The sequence below is a fragment of the Hemiscyllium ocellatum genome, chromosome 24 (assembly GCF_020745735.1).
Source record: "Hemiscyllium ocellatum isolate sHemOce1 chromosome 24, sHemOce1.pat.X.cur, whole genome shotgun sequence".
NCBI lineage: Eukaryota > Metazoa > Chordata > Chondrichthyes > Orectolobiformes > Hemiscylliidae > Hemiscyllium > Hemiscyllium ocellatum.
Window position 1 is genome coordinate 4,356,666 of NC_083424.1, and position 24,230 is coordinate 4,380,895.

Here is a 24,230-nt window from a genome sequence, read left to right on the forward strand (position 1 = left end):
TTACATTAAAAACCCTTGGTACCACATTTATCAAACTATCATTCCACTGTTGGGATGCCATGCCTTATTATGCAATATTAATATTGTTTTAATAAGTACTGGAAAAAAAACTGCGATCAATTTTTAAAAATGACAATTTACATTTCTTACCTTTTGCAATCTTTGCCATACTCTCTCTTCTGGCTCCTTGTATTCCATTTTATCCTTAAAGAATCCTGTCCTCTCCTTCAAATGTCTCCGCAGGCTTTCTTTTCCAGATTTTGGCTACGTTTAGTCTGAAATCACTTTTGTGCTCTCTCCTTTTGACCAGAGTGGCTATTCGTTCTTCGTTGCCATGACACAGACGGTCACTTTGCTGGTTACTATGTCCTTTCTGCAGAAGACTGCTTATGACTTACTGTTTGTTCTTGTTCCAGCTTCTCAACTGTCTTTTCTTCCCTGTTTGTTAAAAGGATATGCTGATAGCTTTTCATCTGAGGCTGGAAGGAAACTTGTACAGAATATTAACACTGACAGAGACCAGGATTCCTGATGAAGGGCTTTTGCCCGAAACGTCGATTTCGCTGCACTTTGGATGCTGCCTGAACTGCTGTGCTCTTCCAGCACCACTAATCCAGAATCTGGTTTCCAGCATCTGCAGTCATTGTTTTTACCTTACTGACAGAGACCAGGTGGGCAGATTGGCCTGCTCCTAATTGATCAAAACCTTTAATCTTCTTGAAAACCTTACTTTGGTCATCCCTTGACCTTCTCTGTTCTAAGAAGACCAGCCTTTACCTTTCTAGCCTTTCTTTGTGATGCAGGAAATCTCTAGACTGTTTCTAATTCCTTCACATGTTTCTTGAAGTGAAGATGCTCTGCATTGTCCAGAGTTTCAATCTAAGGTCAAACTAGGCATTTAGAAATAAAAAAAATTGTCAGCTGAAAATTGGCAGTATTCTATAAGAGTCTGTCAGAAAGAGGATTAAAATCTTTGTTGAGGTACATTTCAGCAGCATCCAAAAAGAGAGAGAGAGAAATGGAGAGTTTCTGGAACTACCTCCAGAGCATCAAACATAGGAAAAGGCAGGCATGGCTGTCAGTAATGGAGTAAAGCAAGTGGCAATGCACAAGAGGCCAGAGTCCAGGGAATGGGAAATGTTTTGAGCTTTTGTAGCTGGAGGAAGTTAAAGGGAGTGTTGAGACCTTGATAGATATATACACTAGGAAAGCAGTTTTAAAATTGAAGCGTTATGGAGTCATGCAGTTTTGTATCATAGAAAATGATACTCTTCTGAGACCCAACGTGTCCACTCTAGTCACACTATTTACTCTAGTCCCATTTACCAGACTTGTCTGTCATGTTTCAGGTGATCATCTGGATGGTACTTAATTGTTGTAATGGTTCCTGCCCCTTTCAGTCAGTGAGTTCCAGATACCTAACACCTTCAGGATGGAAAAAAAACTTCTTAAATTTCCTCTAAACTTATTGTCCTTTACCTTAAATCTGTGTTCCATGGTTATTAATTCCTCTACTAAAGGTAACAATTTTCTTCCTGTCTACCCCATCTGTGCCCCATGTAATTCTATATGTCTCAATTAGGTTCACCATCACTTTTTCTGCTCTAAGCAAACAGTCCTAGCCTATCTAGTCTCTGTTCATAGCTGAAATGTTCCAGCCTCGACAACATCTTGATGATTTTCCTTTTGTACCCTGTCTAGTGCAGTCACATTCTTCCTATAGTGTGGCTACTGGAAAGGTGTACAGTACTCTAGCTGTGGCCTAACTCATGTATAAATACTGCTCTATTTTAACCTCCCTGCTTTTTGATTTAGTTTCTTGGGCGGCACGGTGGCACAGTGGTTAGCACTGCTGCCTCACATGTGCCAGAGACCAGGGTTCAATTCCCGCCTCGGGCGACCGACTGGGTGGAGTTTGCACGTTCTCCCCGTGTCTGCGTGGGTTTCATCCGGGTGCTCCGGTTTCCTCCCACAGTCCAAAGATGTGCGGGTTAGGTGAATTGGCCATGCTAAATTGCCCGTAGTGTTAGGGGCAGGGGTAAATGTAGGGGTATGGATGGGTTGCGCTTCGGCGGGTCGGTGTGGACTTGTTGGGCCGAAGGGCCTGTTTCCACACTGTAAGTAATCTAATAATCTAATCCAATAAAGGCAAGTATCCCATATGCTTCCTCACGTTATCTACCTTTTCTAAACAAAAAAAGCCAAAGATCTGCAGATGCTGGAAATCAGAAACAAAACTAGTGCTCGAAAAACTGCAGCATCTGTCGAGAAATAGCAGAGATAATGTTTTGGTTCCATGTTTTGATACCTGTGACCCTTCTTAAGAACACTGCCCTGTTGCCTTCAAGGAGCTGTGGGCATGCACACAAATGTTTTGCTATACTTTCTGGGATCTTACTGTTCATTGTAAACTCCCTTGCCTTGTTAGTCCTCCGAAACTTTGTCACCTTATAATTTTAAGGATCAAATTCCATTTTCCTTGTTCTGCCCATCTGACCAGTGCATCTGGACTAAAAACAGGGGTCATGAAGTGATAACTCTTTCCCTTGTAATTATGTTTTTTTTTCAACTTTATTCAACTCTCTCTCTCTCTCTCAAAAATATTAAATGATCCTGTCTCCACCATTCTCTAGGAAAGTGAATTCCATGACTTCTGATCCTCTTGAGAAGAAATTCCTCCTCATTTCCATACTGTGTTTTTAACCTGTGTCCATAGTTCTCGTCTCTTCCACAATACTGCACAGTCCCACTCACAGCAAAGTGTTAATGACTATATGTTTGCAGTCAACACAAATTTGTGAAAGCACCAAGATTTTCCCAATAAGTCGTCATAATAGCTAAGCTACCAAGATTGCAGCAGATTTAGTACAAAATTGTCTAAAATGTTTTGACTGAGCTAAAATAATTGTGATGATCTGATATTTGCTATTAAAATAATTTAACTCATTTAAAATTTGCTTCTGAACATTATATTGATTTACAGTTTTGTTGCACAATACCACTTTTATCATTACTGTCAGTGAAGCTTATTCTTAACAAAAGATTTTCTTCTCTTCTAGGTTAGCACTCATCCAGAAGAATATTGGTGATGATGCACCATGGCAGTGGTTCACAAAACATACAGCGCCCACTGCAGAGATCCAAGTCGTATACAGGCAATGAGGGAGATGATCAGACTCCTTTACCCCAGTCTCCTGCCACAGCATTTGGTCCGGCCCTCAGCCCTGTACCACGTACTGTGGCCAGTCCTTCTGGGCCCCAGTCACCCAATTACCAACTTCAGCAACTTATAATGAATCGTAGTCCTGTATCAGCCCAGAATGTTAACATCACGCTGCAGAACGTGAGCCAAGTGATGGCCGGGAGTCAACAAATTACGTTGGCTCCCTTACCAATTCAAAACCCAGCATCCCCAGGGTTCCAGTACAGCTCTCAGGCTGTGGGGCAACAAAGGCGGTTTGATCATGGATCACCTTCATATATTCAAGTCACCTCTCCTTTGCCTCAAGTCCAGCCACAGAGCCCCACACAGCATAGCCCTGCAACACTTGTGCAGAGTGTGCAACGACCAGGGACTGCAGCCCCAGGGTTGGGCATGTGCAACCAGAGTCCAACCCGAGGATTTGTGGATGCCAATGTGCTGGTCAGGCAACTGAATCTTAGCCCATCCAGTGCTGGGCACTTTGTGTACCAGGACCCGTCCAGCCTCACTCAGATCACTTCAAATGTTGGTGGACAGATACAGCTGACAACAGTGGGCACCTCTGCTTCTGTGCCCAGAGAACGCAGACTCTCACAGCCTCACTCCCAGACTGGTGGAACTATTCACCACCTGGGGCCTCAGAGTCCTGCTGCCAGTGGCGCAATGCAACCCTTGCCTAGTCCGAGCCACATCACCACCTCAAACTTGCCTCCGCAGATCAGCAGCATCATACAGGGACAGCTGATTCAGCAGCAGCAACAGCAAGTTCTTCACAGTCAGCAGATAGCCAGACCTGTAAATTATGAAAGGACATCTGTGGCCCTTACCGCGGGTGTGGGAGGGCCATCAGTCTTTGGGATAACATCTCCAACACCACCTAGCCCATCTCGGAACACTGTGACGCAGACCTTGGCATCAACTTGTCTGACTCCTAGTAGCAGTTGCATCCCGTTCGTGAGGAAACAACCAAAGAAGTTGGAAGAGATTCCACCTGCCACCCCAGAGATTTCTCATTTGAGAAAGCAGTGTTTGGAGCACCACCTTGCTGAAATGGAGACTCTACGAGAGACATTTAAGGATTACTTGATTGAACTTTTCTTCCTTCAGCACCGTCAAGGAAATATGATGGATTACTTGGCATTTAGAAGGAAGCCATGTCTGGCCTTGTTGGCATATTTGAAGCAAAATGACTTGGACCTGGAAGAGGAAGAAGAAGAGTCTGAGGTCATTAATGATGAGGTAAACTAATAATTTACTATTTAGCCCAATGACCATTCATATTTCATTACTTGTGACAATGCAGCACAAGAAAGTGGTTATGCCAATATGCCTAAGCAAATGATAACCTCTTCACTTACAAGCAGATCCTTCAGCTGTCTTTCACATCAGTTGAAATTTGGACTACAGAATGTTTGCAAACCTTTTTAAAGGCAGAAATATTTAGAAGTTTCTTGCCTGTTGGCATTAGCAACCACGTTCTTGCCCTGCTTGACACAAGGGTGAGAATCTCAGCCCATATTGCTTTGTTCAGCAGTCTGTTTAGAGGACTTAAACAAATCATTTTCATCTTGGTTGTAGTGGGGTTGTAGTTTTATCCTGCTGCCTTTTTTTTTATTGTGTAGAATGTCTCCATTTATTACTGAATGTAAAATCAATGTCTACAGCGCAAGTTGAATTATAGCATAATTCTTTAATAGTTCCAATTAGATTGTGGATGTTTTCTATACTTTAGTGTTGTCATTGCTTCAGTCTATGATATTAAAGTGATTAGTTTCAAACATTCTAGCTTTAAAAGGGGCCAAATTCATTTTAGATAATTAAAAATTGAATTTTCTGATTGAATGGAATCCAACTGGAGTCATGTAAAATCTTGACTAAGTCAAAACTTTGGATCAATCACACAAGCCTTGTAATGGGCATTCAGAATAAATGGAGTTGGGTGTGAAGCGAAAATATTTTGATATAATATTTCAACACATCACCTTTGAATATCTTACCCATTTATATCATTGTTTAGTAATATAAATTGGTGGAAATGTAATGGAAAACCTTAACTGAGTGCATGGTTTCTTTCCACATTTCTGTTCAACTTGCTCATTTTATCACCTTAGCCTGTTGATTATCTCCATCTAGCCACATCCATTTTCACAGTGTTGGTTTTCTGTATAAGGGTGAAAGGAAAGCCAGGAATATTCTGCTGCGCTGCTTGATGTGATGTTTTCTAAGGCCAGTTTTGGGATATTTAGTTCCTTTTAGTTCAACACTTGTAGACATTTATATATTCAAAGGAGTAGAGTCTTTTCTCCAGCAGTAAAGCATTGGGTACACCATGCCACAGATTGAGTTTGATTCTTTAGCAAGACTGATCTGCCGATTACAGTTCTTCATTGGGTTTGGCTAACCCGTTCTTGGCAAAACTAGTAACCAAGGGTATTTTGATGAAATGGCTCTAATTGTATATATGTATATTTGCCTAGAAAGAAAAACAATCAAGTTAACTCCCTTTTTTTTAAAAAAAAGTACAGCAAACAGAATCACTTTTGAATGTATTACAACAATTCTGAATATCTCTGTGGATTTAAAAGGCCAGAAGAAATGATTTTCTCTTTGTACTCTGTTTTCTATTTAATATTTTATAAGTCCTGAAACAAGAGTTAAAGTACAATTTAGATTATGGTCTACTAAATACCGTTTAATTGTTGATGTAATTTGTTTCTTTCAAAGCTTTTATGGATAAGCCAACATTTTGCAAACACTTCTAATTTACAACTTCATAAATACAGTGGCTAAATTATTCAGTATTAATGAAGTATGGATACATTATGTTGAAGCCGACTGGAAAGTGATCTGTGTAAACAAGTGCAGTTGAGGCTTTTAAAACATAACTCCATCAAAACTTGTGCTGTTAACCATGAAATTCAGCAGAAGCGAAAGATGTAGCCACTTTTTTTTTGCTGAGTGTAGAATATATGGGGCAAAAACTACAAGTATGAGAAAAAAACCACTGCAGACAATAAAGACATTTGTCTTTTTAAATTAAGAATCAATTAAATGAATATTAGTGGGAAGAGCCCAGAATGTGGATAAGCTTGACAAATCTGGACCACTTGGTGCTAAACTGGCAGTGATACATTTCAAATTCAGAACACTGTAGTACATCATTATAAGGAAGTCACCAAGAAATCAAACAGGAAATTCAAAAGCAACTTATTTAACTAGTGATTGTATGAAACTCACTATCATAGTGAGTTGTGTGAAACTTGCTAATGTATGTAATAGTTTTGGTGAACAGCATTTTAAGAGGAAGTTGGGTCAGAATGTGAAAGCAAAGGTAGAATATGGTGATTTGTATTAGACTCTGTAATTCTGTATTACATTTCTAATCCAATGAAAATTTTGGGATTTTGATCATCTGGTCAGGCAAAGTTATGTTTGAGATGGGCTAAGTAATTGTGTAATTGTTTGTAGTTTTATGCTTGAAATGTCCAGCTACTGTTAAAGAACCCAGTATCCTTAACCAAGGAGTATTTATTTATATACCCAAAGTTGAATTTAACAGGAATTTGCTGTTGGATTTACCTTTGGCTCAGACGTGATCTACAGTAAACTGTTTCTTTATTTAGGTGCTGTGGGTATTTGCATGGTCTTTTAGGACTGTAAATTACTTATAACATCCACAAAAGCTAAAATGTTCATTGCATCTTGGTAATAATTTGGCTGTTGAACCTGCTCCAACAGTTCTATCTCTTCTGTTTAATCTTAATTTCCTGCCTTTTCTGCAATTGCTTAAAGCACTTGATTTCCAAGTAATTTTCTTTTTAAGTATTTCAGTAGGTTTTTGCGTTGTAATCTAAGATTTTCTGGAACTGTGAATTACACATGTTCTCAACCCTGTGTGAGAAGAGCTTTTTCCTGAATGTAGTTCTTATGAAAGTGTCTAATGCACTCCATTCAGTTAGTGCAGTCAAAAAGTGAACATGTTTTATTTTCCTAAAGTTTCATTGAAAAAAAAAATTCCTGTATTGGGCAATACATGCAGAGCTGTATTTGTTGTCTATCAGTTGTTGCAGCAGGGTTTTAATAACTTTGACTTTGAAACTTCTTTGTGTACCACAGCAATAATCTTGATAGACATTCAACATTTTTGTGTACTGATGCTAAAAGTTACTTTGCATTGTGTTTTAATTTATAATTTATTGTACAGGTTGAGAGTTTTCATGTCAGCTGTTTGTGCCATTGTTTGCAATGTTCATTGACTTAATTTTTAAAAATTAATTTGTCTACATTTGTTATTATCCATAATCTCTCTCTCTTCTGTGTGATCCGTGTTTTCAATAACTGTTAGTTGGATGAATGCATGTTGTGTATTCAATTCTTTATTATGCGTGCTGCTGTGGAGGTGGTCATCAAATAATAATTTTTTTTAAAAAATGGCAATCCATGTAGCATTTTGGTGTGATAAAATGCCCTTAAGCAGTTTGCAGAAGAATAATCAAAAATATCTGACACCAGGTGGGGAAAAAAAAGGGACATTGAGAAAGGTGACCAAAATCTAGGTCTTGGCACTGAAGAAAGAATTCCAGAGCTTTACAGTCAATGTACCTGAGGTCATGGCTGTCCATGACAGAGCAAAGACAATTGGAAATGCCAAAGAGGTCAAAATTTGAGGAACGCAGAGATCCTGGAAGATTGCACAGTTGGTGGAAATGTAAAGATTGAGAGGACTGAAGTCACGGAAACATTCAGTTACAAGAGTGTAAGTGGGTGGCACGGTGGCACAGTGGTTAGCACTGCTGCCTCACAGCACCTGAGACCCGGGTTCAATTCCCGACTCAGGTGACTGACTGTGTGGAGTTTGCACGTTCTCCCCGTGTCTGCATGGGTTTCCTCCGGGTGCTCCGGTTTCCTCCCACAGTCTTGTTGGGCCGAAGGGCCTGTTTCCACACTGTAAGTAATCTAATCTAAAGTTTTAAATTTGACGCATGATAGAACTTGAACCAATGAAAAAACTAGTTATTATTGATCCTCTGCACTTCTTACATATACATTCTGAATAGACATGGACAAATGAGTGAGGATCGTTGTATGCATGCACTGATGAGTAAGAGAGTTTGGCACATTTTCTACAAAAGGATAAATGTTCCTTTTCCTTGATTTTGTGTATTGTTGCTTTATAAGGAAGTCAACAGTGATGTCAAGCTGAAGTCTGATGATCAGAGTTCAGCTTATTTCTCGTCATTACTTTATATGTCTTGTTTGAGTGTTACTATCTCAGGTTTATCCCAACATCCAACAATCCTAAGTAACACACAGTGTAAGTTTCATATTTATGACAGAAGATGGCGAACCTCAGGTGGATCTAACTATTTTTGAGATTCTGTTTGAAAGAGCAGGGAGTTTTACTATTATCCCGCCCCACGTTGCTTCCTCAGTCAGCGCAATGATGAACTGGTTAATTGACCAGCAATCATTTACTTACATAGAACATAGCACATAGAAAAGTACAGCGCAGAACAGGCCCTTTGGCCAACGATGTTGTGCCGAGGATTATTCCTAATCTAAAATAAAATAACTGAACGAACACGCCCCTCAATTCACTGCTGTCCATATGCATGTCCTGCAGTTGCTTAAATGTCCCTAATGACTCTGCTTCCACCACCACCACTGCCAATGCGTTGCATGCATTCACAACTCTGCGTGATGAACCTATCTCTGATGTCTCCTCCACTCCTTCCTCAATGACTCCTCCTGCCAGTCAATCCTGCCCTGGGGAAAAGTCTCTGGCTATTGACTCTATCCATGCCTCTAATTACCTTGTATACCTCAATCAGATTAGCTCTCCGAGCTTAGTTAACCTCTCCTTGTAAGACAAGCAAGCCCTCTAGTCCAGCAGCATCCTGGTAAACCTTCTTTGCACCCTCTCCAAAGCCTCAGTATCTTTCCTATAGGAAGGTGACCAGAGCTGGACACGGTGATCCAAATGTGGTCTCATCAGGGTCTTGTAGAGCTGTAGCAAAACCTTGCGGCTCTTAAACTTGACCCCCCTGTTAATGAAAGCCAAAACACCATATGCTTTCTTTACAACCCTATCCACTTAGGTGGCAACTTTGAGGGATCTATGCACTTGAACACCAAGATCCCTCTGTTCCTCCACACTGCCAAGAATCCTGTCTTTAATCCTATATTCAGCATTCAAATTTGACCTTCCAAAATGCATTGCTTCATATTGACCCAGGTTGAACTCCATCTGCCATTTCACAGCCCAGCTCTGCATCCTGACTATGTCGTGCTGCAGCCTGCAATAGCCCTTTTATACTATCAATGGCACCTCCAACCTTTGTGTTATCGGCAAATTTACTAACCACCTCATCCAAGTCATTTATAAAAACTACAAAGAGCAGAGGCCCAAGAACAGAGCCGTGTGGGATACCATTCACCACTGACCTCCAGGCAGAATACTTTCCATCTACAACCACTCTCTGCCTTCTGTCAGCCAACCAATTCTGAATACAGACCGCCAAATCTCCCTGTATCCCATACCTCCTGACTTTATAAATGAGCCTACCATGGGGAACCTTATCAAATGCCTTGCTGAAGTCCATAGACACCATGTCTACTGCTCGACCTTCGTTGACCTGACTCGTCACCTCCTCAAAGAACTCAATAAGATTTGTGAGGCATTACCTGCCCCTCACAAAGCCAAGCTGATTGCCTTTAATCACGCTATGCTTTTCCAAATAGTCATAAATCCTATCCCTCAGAATACTTTCCAAAACCTTGCTGACCACAGATATAAGGCTGACTGGTCTGTAATTGCCAGGGATTTCCCTATTCCTCTCCTTGAAAATAGGAACAACATTCGCCTCCTTCCAATCCTGTGATACGACTCCCGTGGAGAGTGAGAAAGCAAAAATCTTCGCCAGCGGCTTCGCAACCTCCTTTCTCGCTTCCCGGAGCAACTAGGATAAATCTGGTCTGGCCCTGGGGACTTAGCAATCTTAATGTTTGTCAAAATTTCCAGCACATCAACTTCTTCAATCTTGATCTTGATCAAGCCTGTTTCCCAGCTCCTCAAAGTTCTCATTCACAACAAGGTTCTTCTCCTTAGTGAAAACCAAAGCAAAAAACTCATTTAAGGCTTTCCTATCTGCTCAGACTCAACGCACAAGTTCCCTACGCTATTCCTGACTGGCCCTACCTTCTCCCTGATCATTCTCTTATTCCTCACCTATGAGTAAAATGCCTTTTGGGTTCTCCCTGATCTTTCCTGTAATCCTCTATAAAGCTGTGTTAGATCTTTGCTTCCTCCACCTTATGTAACTGCTCCTTTCCCTGTCAATGCTATAGTAAATGTGAGGCAGTTGTGGTCACTGTCACCAAAGTGTTCATCCACAGCAAGATCTGATATCTGTTTTGGTTCATTGCCGAGCACCAAATCCAAAATAGCCTCTCCCCTCGTCAGCCTGCCTACATACTGAACATATTTGACAAAAATGGCTCCATCCAAACCATCTGCACTAAGGAGATTTACTTACTGTTGAGTTCTGAAGTAGGGATTTCTTTCTGTAGCTCTGAGCGGCCTTGGCAATATTTTAGCTGGGATATTGTTTGCAGTTTTGGTCTCCCTACCTAATGATATCGTTGCTATGGAGGGAGTGCAATGAATGTCTATGAGCTTGGTATCGGGAATGGTAGGACTATCCAATGAGGAAATATTGGCTTGACTGAGTCTGTATTCACTAGAGTTTAGATGATTGAGGGGGGCATCTGATTTAAATGTCCTGATGAAGGTTCCTGCCCAAAATGTCGACACTCCTGCACCTCGGATGCCAGCTGACCTGCTGTGCCTTTTCCAGCACCACACATTTAAATCAGAGTTGATTAAGTAAAGATTTTAATTGGCCTAGACAGACTAAATGTAGGGAGGATAGTTCTCTAGTTGCGGAGACTAGAACCTGGGGTCACAGTCTCAGGATATGACGTAGAACATTTAGGTCTAAGATGAAGAAATTTCTTTTCTCTGAGAGTGGTCAGCCTGTGGAATTCATTATCTCTCACTACTGTGGAAGCCATGTCAATGAGTATAATCAACAAGAGATTGATAAGTTGGGACTTGAACCCAGCCCTCTTGACTCAGCTAGGAACATTACCACTGTGCCACAAGTGCCCAGCTAATTAGCATGTTCAGAGATGTTATTACGCCCCTCTGAAGCAGTTGGGACTTGAACCCAGGGCTGAAAATGTGTTGCTGGAAAAGCGCAGCAGGTCAGGCAGCATCCTGAAGAAGGGCTTATGCCCGAAACGTTGATGCTGCCTGACCTGCTGCGCTTTTCCAGTAGCACATTTTCAGTTCTGATCTCCAGCATCTGCAGTCCTCACTTTCTCCACTTGAACCCAGGGGCAGGCATACTATCACTATGCCACAAGAGGGCCCTAAATGTGAATCAGTAAAGTCTCGGTTAGAAGCCAGCAGGTTTAGTTAGTAGGATATTTGAACTAATAACCTTGCCATTATTAGCACTGCACTCTAACCGTGTCAGCCAGCCGATTTGTGGGCCCTATTCTTCAAATAGCTCCATGGGATTTATTGCATGCACCTGAATAGCCAGACAGTTATAATTGATTTTTTTTAAACCTGAATAAATTATTAGCAGTTTTAAATGAATGATTCAGCTATTAAAAATGTGCTGTGCCCTTTTAAGTTTGATAGGCGTACTTCTGTATTGGGTTTTCATGTATTTTGGTTTGTTTTAAATCACTCCTGTCCTTCTAGCATGAGCTCACGTATTATATTCCAGTACTTACTGAGCTATTTGACAAAGTGACAGATCCAATCAAGCAGCTCTAGCTCATGGGTTTTTAATTATGTAGGACAATTGCCAGCTGCTATGGATGCTTTTGGAAGTCCTACCTTAAAAGTATGCTGTAATGAATTAAAAGATTTATGCATTGGCTTTGTCTATAGTAATTAGATTTTGGACAGCTACCTAATAGACTCTTTAAAGATTCGTAGTTTTGAAATCTTTGTATTCTGTAACACTGCATTTGGAAATTAAGACCATTGCATTCTTTGATGTGAGGGAAAGGGATACAGCATTTGGACCCAGCTTCTGCAGACTTAGCTTAATCTTCACTTAAAGTTATTTGTCATGTAATTTTTTAGAGTAATGATTTGTAGTTCAGAAGCAAAGCTGAACTAAAATTTGAGAAGGAGAGAAGGCTAAAATTGTTTGGCATTCTTAGCTAAGGTGTTGGCTGGGAAGAACATGCAAAGCAGAGATTCCACAACAAAACCCAGTGTGACAGGTTGCAATAACATGTCAAGTTTACATGGGTGATTTCCTAAATAAGTGTTTCCTTTAAAAATATCCAGTGGATGATGTTGACTGGAGTTGTGCACAGGTTTACGATTTTTGTTGTGTTATAGTTTATCTAATTAAATGTAATTTAAACTCTTGAAATATGCTAAAATGAGGAATTTGCAATCTTGCGTAGACAAATTAAGGCAAATAGCTTTAATTTTTTTGTGTCTCAAAAGTTAGAAATACTAATCAGTCTAGTATTAGTTTTCATGTTTATTTAACTTTGATAGACTGGCCTTACTTTCATTTTTATGGAAATTAGCAAGGACAGTGATATTAATGGTTAAGTTTGCAACCTCTCCTTGACATCCTATAATGTCTTTACTTTGAGAATCTGGAATTCTCACTCTTGACATTTACTTGAGAGGTTTGACTTTTTCTGTTTTATTGACAATGAGACTTTAACCTTCTTTATTGCAAGATTTACCTGATGTTTGCAGGGTTTGATTGAAATAATATGTAATTACCAGTGCTTAATGTCTCGAAGAGGATTGCTAAACTGATGATACAAGTTCTGTTTCACCTTTGCCTTAAAAAGCTTGTTTTTAGCCTATTTTATTACACTCAGTGCTTTTAATTTAGAAAACCCTGTTATCGTAAGTCCCTGTAGAATACAAGCAGTGGTTGCAATTTGTACAAAATAAAAGTAAACATAAAGTACATGAAAGAAAAAGACTTAATTGTAGACTTGCCTCCGCCTGTTGCAGATTTAAAATCAGTGGCCTCTTAAGTAGCAGTAATGGTTCTAAAACTGCATGCTGCAAGTGATCTGAGGTAGCAGAACTGTTAACTGCTGGCTTCTCTGTTTAGGTCTTTTGGAACATCGAGGGAGCTTTTAGGATTTATTTTATTTCTGAAACTGATGTTGAATTGTGATAATCAACATGAAGGCTTCTGTGATAAACTCTACAAGTGTCTTGTTTTATATAAAATAAAACCTTTTCAGATTCACTGGGGCAGTGCACTGGAAATTGAGCCTCACTATTCTTGGAGTCATCGCAAATGTGAAAAGATCTTGTCAGATTATCCAAAATTCCAAGTTTACTTGATTGACAAACTCAGATTAAAATACAACATTCACCAGAGGAGTTCTGAACTTAACAGAAGAATAACTGTTTATTACCAACAAATTGTCTTTAACCAGTGGCAGCTAGGAAATATGAATTGCTAGCTTATAAGTCTACAACTTTAACTCTATCTCGTCTCACACACACACTTGTACAGAGGAACTGATGCGGTGTTTCTTTCTGTTTTTTCTAATTCCTCTTAGCTTGTAGCTTGTTGCTGTTGACACAGGTTGGTGGCAAACCAATGCTCTCTACCATTCACTGATTGAGAATTTGTTCTTTCACTGCCTTTAAAGACATTTTATTCCATCTTGAAACGGCGGAAGATGAAAGTGGAAGGCAGCCAGCAGTTACTGGAGATTTGGTGGTCCATCCACATGAGAGATTCTTTGCCGCTTCACAGGCTGAGTGGGTTCTTTGCTGCACTGGCTCTACACAAGCCTTGGTCACCTATCCAGGAGCCAATCGAAACATTGCCAAGCAATTGTTCCTTAGTTCTGAACTTATGAACTTTTATAGTGTCTGTTCCAGGAAAATCTCAATATGCTCCAGTAAGCCTGATTTTTTTAAAATTGGAGGGAACCCCTTTGCACAGCCTCCTTGTTTTAAAACAGTACCTTCCTTTCTTAGACAACATTCCAAAAATAAAATTAAATAAAAAAGATGTGGCCTTTACACAGAGAAATTTTAACGAATTAACATTTAAATCAATAAAACAACATAATTACTTCCCATCGTCTGTCTCCACATCTCAGAATTTTTGAGGTAGCCTTTGTTTGTACTTTCAAATGTGATTCCATTGGGTTCAAATTCATACTGATTCTTGCCTACAGAGATGCTTCAAATGATGTTGTTTTAGCCAAACATCTTATTTTGGCCTTGAATAAATTTCTTTGTTCGCCAAACCAATTGGTAAAAATTAAAATCGACAAAATGTTTGCAATGAATCCTTGAAGCAAGCCTAGGAAGAAAAATAATTCAAACAGAAGTTTCCTGGCTGTCCTTGTACCACAAATTACTTTCTTTCGCTCAGACTTAATGTTTCAGTTTCGAACCTGTGAATGAATGCATTGTTTTTATTTAAGGTAAAAGTGGTGACAGGAAAGGATGGCCAGACTGGGACACCAGTTGCCATAGCAACACAGCTTCCCCCTAATGTTTCTGCTGCATTTTCAACACAGCAGCAGCAACAGTTTCAGGTAAGGAGTCAATGTGGCACTGACAAGTCTGTGAATCATTATGGCAATACAAGGGTGAAAACCTGTTACATCATTGTGCTGTGGTTACTGTGCTCGTTTCTGATATGTGCTTTTTTTTCTCTTGCCCTTCTGTAGCAAACACATCAAGGTACTCCTGTGGCAGGCACAGCCAATACAGTGGAGATTGAAGCTTTCAAAAGACAGCAGGCTTTGTCCCAAACAGGTAAATTTCTTTTTGAAACTGTTTCCCAAGTACTTGTGCTACAAATATGATATAATTTATGTGGAGTGAATTTACCTTTGACCTCCATTGATTGGAGGATTATACAACACTTTTCACTAATACATGTAGCAAGTTCATGTAACAATAAATAAATCAAATAGAAGGATCCTTTATCGTAAACTCAGTACTGATTTTTGTGCTGTGTTGCCCCATGTTGCGTTTTAAAATCTGAAATGGCAAACCATGCTATAATGTAAAAAGCTTAAAGGTTCTCTGTTGCATGTTATATGCGACCAGGATTCTAGCATTCCTTCAATCTCTGTTCAAATGACAAAACATAAACTGCTGCTGCTTTAGATTAGATTTTCTTCCCATAACCAATCTAGAGCCATCCATTATCCATGTATTTGGTGAATTAATATGTTGTTGGGGGTATGTGCTCTCCTTTGAAGTGCTCCTACTTTAGATACAACTTCACATTCTTTCAGGTTTCCTCTCCCTTTTGGCAATGTTAAAAGCACTTACCTCACTATTCTTCTGAGATAGATTTGTTTTGCAGCTGTTACAGGTGATATTGAGCCTTTCTAGTTTAGCCTCTTGTTTATTTGCTGCTATTTTTGCTTCCATGAACGCAACTTCCTTTTATTTATGTTTATAAGTGTTTATGACCACTCATGTCACTTGTGTTACTTTGGCATTGACAATGTCTCACGGTTCCCCGACTTCAGAATCTGTCCCTGATAAAGTTTACAGTATATGATAAAAATTTTAAAGTATGTTGCATTGCATTGAAATGAGATTGGCTAGATGGATCTTGTTGACAATGAGATCCCTGATTGGGGCTGTTAACTTGGGCTAATCAGGGAGCCCTGGCTGACAGATATAAACTGGAGAGTCTCCTCTCTTTGAGGATTGGCTCTGTGCTGGCTGGTCCGAATCCATGAAATGTGCAGATGTAAATGAAGGGTGATTTGGTGGCAGGGTACTGGCCTTTGTGCAGTTGTTTTAATTGCACCTTTTGATTTCGACAACAACTGGAAATTATTTATTAGCTATTAATGTACCTGTGGTCAAACTAAGGTGGGAATGGGAAAGGGTTTAGTAATGATGGCCACAAGGTGGTGATAAAGGTTTAGGCTGTGATGGTGATTCAAAGTGAGGGAAGATTGATAAAAGCTGGAGGGATTTTGACTAGGCCAACATCCAGTGCCCAGCCTGAATTGCTTAGAGGGTTGATAAGAATCAGCTATATCACCATGGGTTCGCAAAGTTAAAAATCACACAACACCAGGTTATAGTCCACCAGGTTTAATTAGAAGCACACTAGCTTTCGAAGCGCCACTCCTTCAGATGGTTGTGGAGGACTCATAATTGTACACCCCAGTCCAACCCCGGCTTCTCCAAATCATGACCATGAGTTTGGACTTGCATGTAGGCCGGACCAGATAAATGTGGCAGATTTCCTTCTGTACTGCATAATAGTAAACTAAATGGCATTTTGCAACAATCAACAGTGGTTACATGGTTGCCATTTGACTAGCATTTTATATCCAGGTTTTTAATTGAATTTTTTCATTTGCAACCATAAAAGACTGGGAGGAGGTCCTTGTGGAATATAAATACCAGCACACTGAGCAATTAAGCTGAATGGCTTGTTTCTATGCTGTGAAATGAATATAACAGCACATGCTAATTGTCTATGGCGAAGTAGATGATGTTGGTAGATAATGGTATTTTGGCATTTTATTCATTTTTGGAGAATGCGCATCACTAGTTAAGCCAGCATTTATTGCTCATCTATGACTACCCTGGAAAAATGCTGGTGAGACATAGTCTTAAGACAGTTGCAGTCCTAGGGGTGTAGCTGTTCACATGTGTGTATACACGTAAGCGTGTGGTAGAACTGCCTGAAGTACCTAACATGTGCATAACAAAGCAAATGTTGACACTGAGCCAAAAAAGGTGGTGGTAAAATTTTGGTCTGGAGGAGAGAAAAATGGTAATTTAGTTTGAGGGAATTTGGGGGTCTAAATAGCAGAAGGTGTAAGGAGGGAGTCATGGAGAGAAAGAAAGAACAGTTTAGTGGAGCATTATGCGAGAGTCCAGTTATATAGCACTTAGTAAAGGAGTATTATATAAAGCGGAAGAGTTGAAAGATGCTGATAGTGGCTTTGGAGGCTAGAAGTAAGAGCAGGAGGTATACAGTGTACTCTCTCAGATTCAGTTGTCAGATTTTGACATGCATTAATGTATTGGACTTGGAGAGCTAGATTTGCTTGTGACACAAAACTTCGCAACATAGCAAACAATGAGGAAGGCAGTAATAGATTTCCAGAGGACATAGACTGGTGAATTGTGTGAACCAGGGCAAGTGAAATTCAATGCAGAGAAGTGTGATGGGGTAAATTTTTGTAGTAAGTACAATGATACATGCTATATGATGCAATTTTACAAGGAGAGAGATACATGGGAATTGAGGGAGTTGTGATGGTGATTGAATGCCTATCTTTAAAGTTGGCATTATAGATTAAACAAAGCAGTTAATTAAGCATGCATACGTTTGGACTTGAGAAGAAAAGATATAGAGTATAAAAGCCAGAAACGTGAGGCTCAATGGCCACAAAACACTGGTTTGGCCCCATCTGGGGTATTGTTATCCGTACTTTATAGTGGTTTTGAAGAGAGTACAGAAGAGATTAGCTAGAATGGTTTGAGGGGTGAGGTATATCATTTGTACCAATAGAGTGGGGAAACATTAACCTAGAAATTAAGAGACCATTCAGTATGATCATGACTTATCTTCCATCTCAGCATCATTTCTCCTGCTCTCTCCCTGTATCCCTTGATGCCGTAAGTATTTAGAAATCTGTTTCTTTCTTAACTATATCCAATGAGTTGGCATTCATCACTTTATGCGGTAGAGAATTTCCATAAGACCATAAGACATAGGAGTGGAAGTAAGGCCATTTGGCCCATCGAGTCCACTCCGCCATTCAATCATGGCTGATTGGCATTTCAACTCCACTTACCAGCGTTCTCTCCGAAAAATTTCACAAGAACATCAACTACTGAGTGAAGAATTTAGTCCTCATCTTAGCCCTAAATGGTCTTTCCTATATCCGGAGGTCATGATTCCTTGTCCTAGACCATCCCGCATCCCCCTGCTGTTGAAGAGAAATATCATCTGTGCTCTAGTCTGCCCAGTCCTGTCCAGTATTTCATATAGGTAAAAACAATGACTGCAGATGCTGGAAACCAGATTCTGGATTAGTGGTGCTGGAAGAGCACAGCAGTTCAGGCAGCATCCAAGGAGCAGCAAAATCGACGTTTCGGGCAAAAGCCCTTCATCAGGAATAAAGGCAGAGAGCCTGAAGCGTGGAGAGATAAGCTAGAGGAGGGTGGGGGTGGGGAGAAAGTAGCATGGAGTACAATATGGGAGTGGGAGGGGATGAAGGTCAGGGAGGAGGATGGAGTGGTTAGGTGGAAAAGAAGGTAAGCAGGAAGGACAAGTCATGGGGACCGTGCTGAGCTGGAAGTTTGAAACTAGGGTGAGGTGGGGGAAGGGGAAATGAGGAAACTGTTGAAGTCCACATTGATGCCCTGGGGCTGAAGTGTTCCGAGGCAGAAGATGAGGCGTTCTTCCTCCAGGCGTCTGGTGGTGAGGGAGCGGCGGTGAAGGAGGCCCAGGACTTCCACGTCCTCGGCAGACTGGGAGAGGGAGTTGAAATGTTGAGCCACGGGGCGGTGGGGTTGATTGGTGCGGGTGTCCTGGAGATGTTCCCTAAAGTGCTCTGTTAGGAGGTGTCCAGTCTCCCCAATGTAGAGAAGACCACATCGGGAGCAACGAATGCAATAAATGATATTAGTGAATGTGCAGGTAAAACTTTGGATGTGGAAGGCTTCTTTAGGGCTTTGAATGGAGGTGAGGGAGGAGGTGTGGGCGCAGGTTTTGCAGTTCCTGCGGTGGCAGGGGAAGGTACCAGGATGGGAGGGTGGGTTGTAGGGGGGCGTAGACCTGACCAGGTAGTCACAGAGGGAATTGTCTTTGTGGAAGGCAGAAAGGGGTGGTGAGGGAAATATATCCCTGGTGGTGGGGTTTTTTGGAGGTGGCGGAAATGTCGGATGATTTGGCTTATGCGAAGGTTGGTAGGGTGGAAGGTGAGCACCAAGCGCGTTCTGTCCTTGTTATGGTTGGAGGGGTGGGGTCTGAGAGCGGAGGTGCGGGATGTGGATGAGATGCGTTGGAGGGCATCTTTAACCACGTGGGAAGGGAAATTGAGGTCTCTAAAGAAGGAGGCCATCTGGTGTGTTCTGTGGTGGAACTGGTCCTCCTGGGAGCAGAACGGCGGAGGCAGAGGAATTGGAAATACGGGAAGGCATTTTTGCAGGAGGTAGGTTGGGAAGCGGTGTAATCCAGGTAGCTGTGGGAGTCGGTGGGTTTGTAAAAAATGTCAGTGTCAAGTTGGTCGTCATTAATGGAGATGGAGAGGTCCAGGAAGGGGAGGGAGGTGTCAGAGATGGTCCAGGTAAATTTAAGGTCAGGGTGGAATGTGTTGGTGAAGCTGATGAAATGCTCAATCTCCTCGCGGGAGCATGAGGTGGCGCCAATGCAGCCATCAGTGTAGCTCATCTTCTGCCTCGGAACACTATCCTCAGGGCATCAATGTGGACTTCAACAGTTTCCTCATTTCCCCTTCCCCCACCTCACCCTAGTTTCAAACTTCCAGCTCAGCACTGTCCCCATGACTTGTCCTACCTGCCTATCTTCTTTTCCACCTATCCACTCCATCCTCCTCCCTGACCTATCACCTTCATCCCCTCCCCCACTCACCCATTGTACTCTGTGCTACTTTCTCCCCACCCCCACCCTCCTCGAGCTTATCTCTCCACGCTTCAGGCTCTCTGCCTTTCTTCCTGATGAAGGGCTTTTGCCCGAAACGTCGATTTTGCTGCTCCTAAGATGCTGCCTGAACTGCTGTGCTCTTCCAACACCACTAATCCAAAAACAGTATTTCATATATTTCAATGCAGTTCCCCATTTCATTCTTCTAAACCTTTGCGAAATCAGGCCTAGTTAACCCAATCTCTTATGATAATACTTGCATTCCAGGAATCAGACTGATGAACCTTTGCTGACCTCCCTCCATGACAAGTATATCTTTTAGGTAAGGACACCCAAACTGCATTCAGTACTCCAGGTGAAGTCTCATTGACGCTGTCCACACCTACAGCAAGACATGCTTGCTTCTGTACTCTAATCCCCTTCCAGTGAAAACAAGCATACTATTTGCTTTTCTAAATGCTTGCTGCAGCTGTATGCTTACTCTTGGTCACTGATGTGCAAGGCATCCGGGTCTCTTTGTACATCACATTTCCAAATTTACCACTGTTTAAATATACTCTTACCATTCTGTTTTTCCTACTTCTGTGGACAACTTCACATTTATCCACATTATTCTGCATCTATACAGTATTTTCCATCTCACTCAACTTGCCTAAATCACCTTGAAGCCTCTTCCTCCTCACATTTCCTCTTAGTTCTGTGCTGTCAGCGAACTTGGAAATATTGGCCCAAGTGTTGATTCTTAAGTTACCCCACTCCGCACTACTTCTGACTCCAAATAAGAGCCATTTGTTCCAACTCCCTGTTGAACTTGTCCTTGAAACAAAGTCAAGAACTGATTTGATATAGATGTTTAAAACCATCATGAGTTTAGGAAGAGTAAACGAAGGGGAAATGCTTTGCAATGGTTAAAGCTGTTTTTGTACAGCTAGTTAAGGTAGAGATTTAAGGCCGAAGGACTAGAGACGACGTAGAAAAACTCTGAATTTGAGAGGTAAACTTTTGGAATACACTGCCTGATGGGATGTTGAAAACAGATTCTGTCATAATATTCCAAGAGAACTGGGTATACTCTTAATGGGGAAAAGATTTCAGAGATTTGGATGGTGGATTATCCTCGCTGAATCATTCTTTGAAATAGTTGGTGCAGACTTGATAGGCTAAATGTCGACTTGCTATAGTTTTATGGTTACATTATTATAATTGTAGGAGCTGTCTATGCAGTGGTTAGTTTTTCTATATAAGGCCCTAAAAGAGTCTACTGCATTATGGGAGTGTAATAGTTTTCACCTTAATGTGTTTGATATTCTTGAGTTCTATGGAGTCAGTGACGCTCATAAACACTCTAAACATTTTACATTTAGAGACTTGCCCTTTCCATTGTTTTATTTGTGCAGTGTACTAACAACTTGTGATTTGGGTGTTTTTGCTTTCATATGCATCTTTCATCAGTCCCTCTGGTGGAAGACAGAGACCCTTAATGAAAACGAGATCAGATTTCATTGTTAATCCATTTCACAAGTGAATGTCAACCATAATTTGTTTCACTTCAGTCAATACAGCTTTTCTTCATGTAATAATACACAATAATAAACACATGAAGGAGATGATGTCCATTTATAATACCATTATGCCGAGTAATCCAGAGACCCAGTCTATGTTCTGTGGACAGGAGTTTGAATTCCTCCATGACAAATGTTGAAATAAGTATTCAATGTTAAAGAAAAGTCCTGACTTAAAAGTTAGTCTAACCATGACCATGTGGCCAGCAGAGAAAAAACAGAATGGCGTGTTGTTTCCTTGGTGCCAGGATCAAGGATGTCTGAGAGTGCAGAATGTTCTCACGGGGGAGAGGGGCCAGCAGGAGGTCATTGTGGCATTGGAACCAACAACATTGGATGGGAAAAGGTTGAGACTCTGAAGGGAGATTACAGAGAGTTAGGCAGAAATTTAAAAAGGATTACTCCCAGTGCTACGAGCTAGTGAGGGCAGGAATACGCGGATAGAGCAAATGAATGCATGGCTGAGGAGCTGGTGTATGGGAGAAGGATTCACATTTTTGGATCATTGGAATCTCTTTTGGGTAGAAGTGACCTGTACAAGAAGGACGGATTGCACCTAAATTGGAAGGGGGCTAATATACTGGCAGGGAAATTTGCTAGAACTGCTTGGTAGGATTTAAACTAGTAAGGTGGGGGCATGGGACCTAGGGAGATAGTGAGGAAAGAGATCGATCTGAGACGGATACAGCTGAGAACTGAAGTGAGTCAAACAGTCCGGGCAGCAGGGACAAGGTAGGACTAATAAATTAAACTGCATTTATTTCAATGCAAGGGGCATAACTGGGAAGGCAGATGAACTCAGGGCATGGTTAGGAACATGGGACTGGGATATCATAGCAATTACAGAAACATGGCTCAGGGATGGGCAGGACTGGCAGCTTAACGTTCCAGGATACAAATGCTACAGGAAGGATAGAACGGGAGGCAAGAGAGGAGGGGGAGTGGCATTTTTGATGAGGGATAACATTACAGCTGTGCTGAGGGAGGATATTCCTGGAAGTACACCCGGGGGAGTTACTTGGGTGGAACTGAGAAGTAAGAAAGAGATGATCACCTTATTGGGATTGTATTATTGACCCCCCCCCCCCCCCCCCCCCCAAATAGTCAGAGGGAAATTGACAAACAAACTTATAAGGAGATCTTAGCTACATGTAAGAATAATAGGATAGTTATGATAGGGGATTTTAGCTTTCCAAACATTGACTGGGACTGCCATAGTGTTAAAGGTTTAGATGGAGAGGAATTTCTTAAGTGTGTACAAGACAATTTTCTGATTCAGTATGTGGATGTACCCACTAGAGAAGGTGCAAAACTTGACCTACTCTTGGGAAATAAGGCAGGGCAGATGACTGAGGTGTCAGTGGGGCAGCACTTTGGGACCAGCGACCATAATTCTATTTGTTTTAAAATAGTGATGGAAAAGGATAGACCAGATCTAAAAGTTGAAGTTCTAAATTGGAGAAAGGCCAATTTTGACGGTATTAGGCAAGAACTTTTGATAGCTGATTGGAGGCAGATGTTCGCAGTTAAAAGGAACAGCTGGAAAATGGGAAGCCTTCAGAAATGAGTTAACACAAATCCAGAGAAAGGATATCCCTGTCAGTGTGAAAGGGAAGGCTGGTAGGTATAGGGAATGCTGGATGACGAAAGAAATTGAGGGTTTGGTCAAGAAAAAGAAGGAAGCATATGTCAGGTACAGACAGGATAGATCGAGTGAATCCTTAGAAGAGTATAAAGGAAGTAGGAGTATACTTAAGAGGGAAATCAGGAGGGCAAAACAGGGACATGAGATAGCTTTGGCAAATAGAATTACGGAGAATCCAAAGGGTTTTTATAAATATATTAAGGACAAAAGGGTAACTAGGGAGAGAATAGGTCCAGAGGAGAAAGTGAGGACTGCAGATGCTGGAGATCATAGCTGAAAATGTGTTGCTGGAAAAGCGCAGCAGGTCAGGCAGCATCCAAAGAGCAGGAGAATCAATGTTTCGGGCATGAGCCCTTCTTCAGGAATCCTGAAACGTCGATTCTGCTGCTCTTTGGATGCTGCCTGACCTGCTGCGCTTTTCCAGCAACACATTTTCAGCAGAGAATAGGTCCCCTCAAAGATCAGCAAGGCGGCCTTTGTGTGGAGCCACAGAAAATGGGAGAGATACTAAATTAATATTTTGCATCAGTATTTACTGTGGAAAAGGATATGGAAGATATAGGGAAATAGATGGTGACATCTTGCAAAATGTCCAGGTTACAGAGGAGGAAGTGCTGAATGTCTTGAAACGGTTAAAGGTGGATAAATCCCCAGGACCTGATCACGTGTACCCTAGAACTCTGTGGGAAGTTCGTGAAGTGATATTTGTATCATCGATAGTCACAGATGAGGTGCCGGAAGACTGGAGGTTGGCAAACGTGATGCCATTGTTTAAGAAGGGCAGTAAAGACAAGCCAGGGAACTATAGACCGGTGAGCCTGACTTTGATGGTGGGCAAGTTGTTGGAGGAGGGACAGGGTGCACATGTATTTGGAAAGGTAAGGACTTATTCGGGATAGTCAACATGGCTTTGTGCATGGGAAATCATGTCTCACAAACTTGCTTGAGTTTTTTGAAAAAGTAACAAAGAAGATTGTGGGCAGAGCAGTACATGTGATCTATATGGACTTCAGTAAGGCATTTGACAAGGTTCCCCATGGGAGACTGATTAGCAAGGTTAGATCTCACGGAATACAGGGAGAACTAGCCATTTGGTTACAGAACTGGCTCAAAGGTAGAAGACAGAG

The 24,230-nt window shown here is 41.3% G+C and overlaps 1 protein-coding gene across 7 annotated transcripts in view; it reads left to right on the top strand.

The window, feature by feature from the left end:
* ep400 (E1A binding protein p400) overlaps positions 1-24,230 on the top strand; it is a 160,951-nt gene that overhangs the window by 4,262 nt on the left and 132,459 nt on the right. For 6 of the 7 annotated variants that reach the window (XM_060843381.1, XM_060843384.1, XM_060843387.1 and 3 more), the window contains exons 2-4: positions 3,060-4,441; positions 14,717-14,830; positions 14,966-15,053. In XM_060843381.1, the coding sequence (XP_060699364.1) occupies positions 3,089-4,441; positions 14,717-14,830; positions 14,966-15,053 (1,555 nt within the window). In that variant the 5' untranslated portion in view covers positions 3,060-3,088. The remainder of the gene's footprint in view (positions 1-3,059; positions 4,442-14,716; positions 14,831-14,965; positions 15,054-24,230) is intronic. The other variant, XM_060843385.1, reaches the window with a different exon arrangement.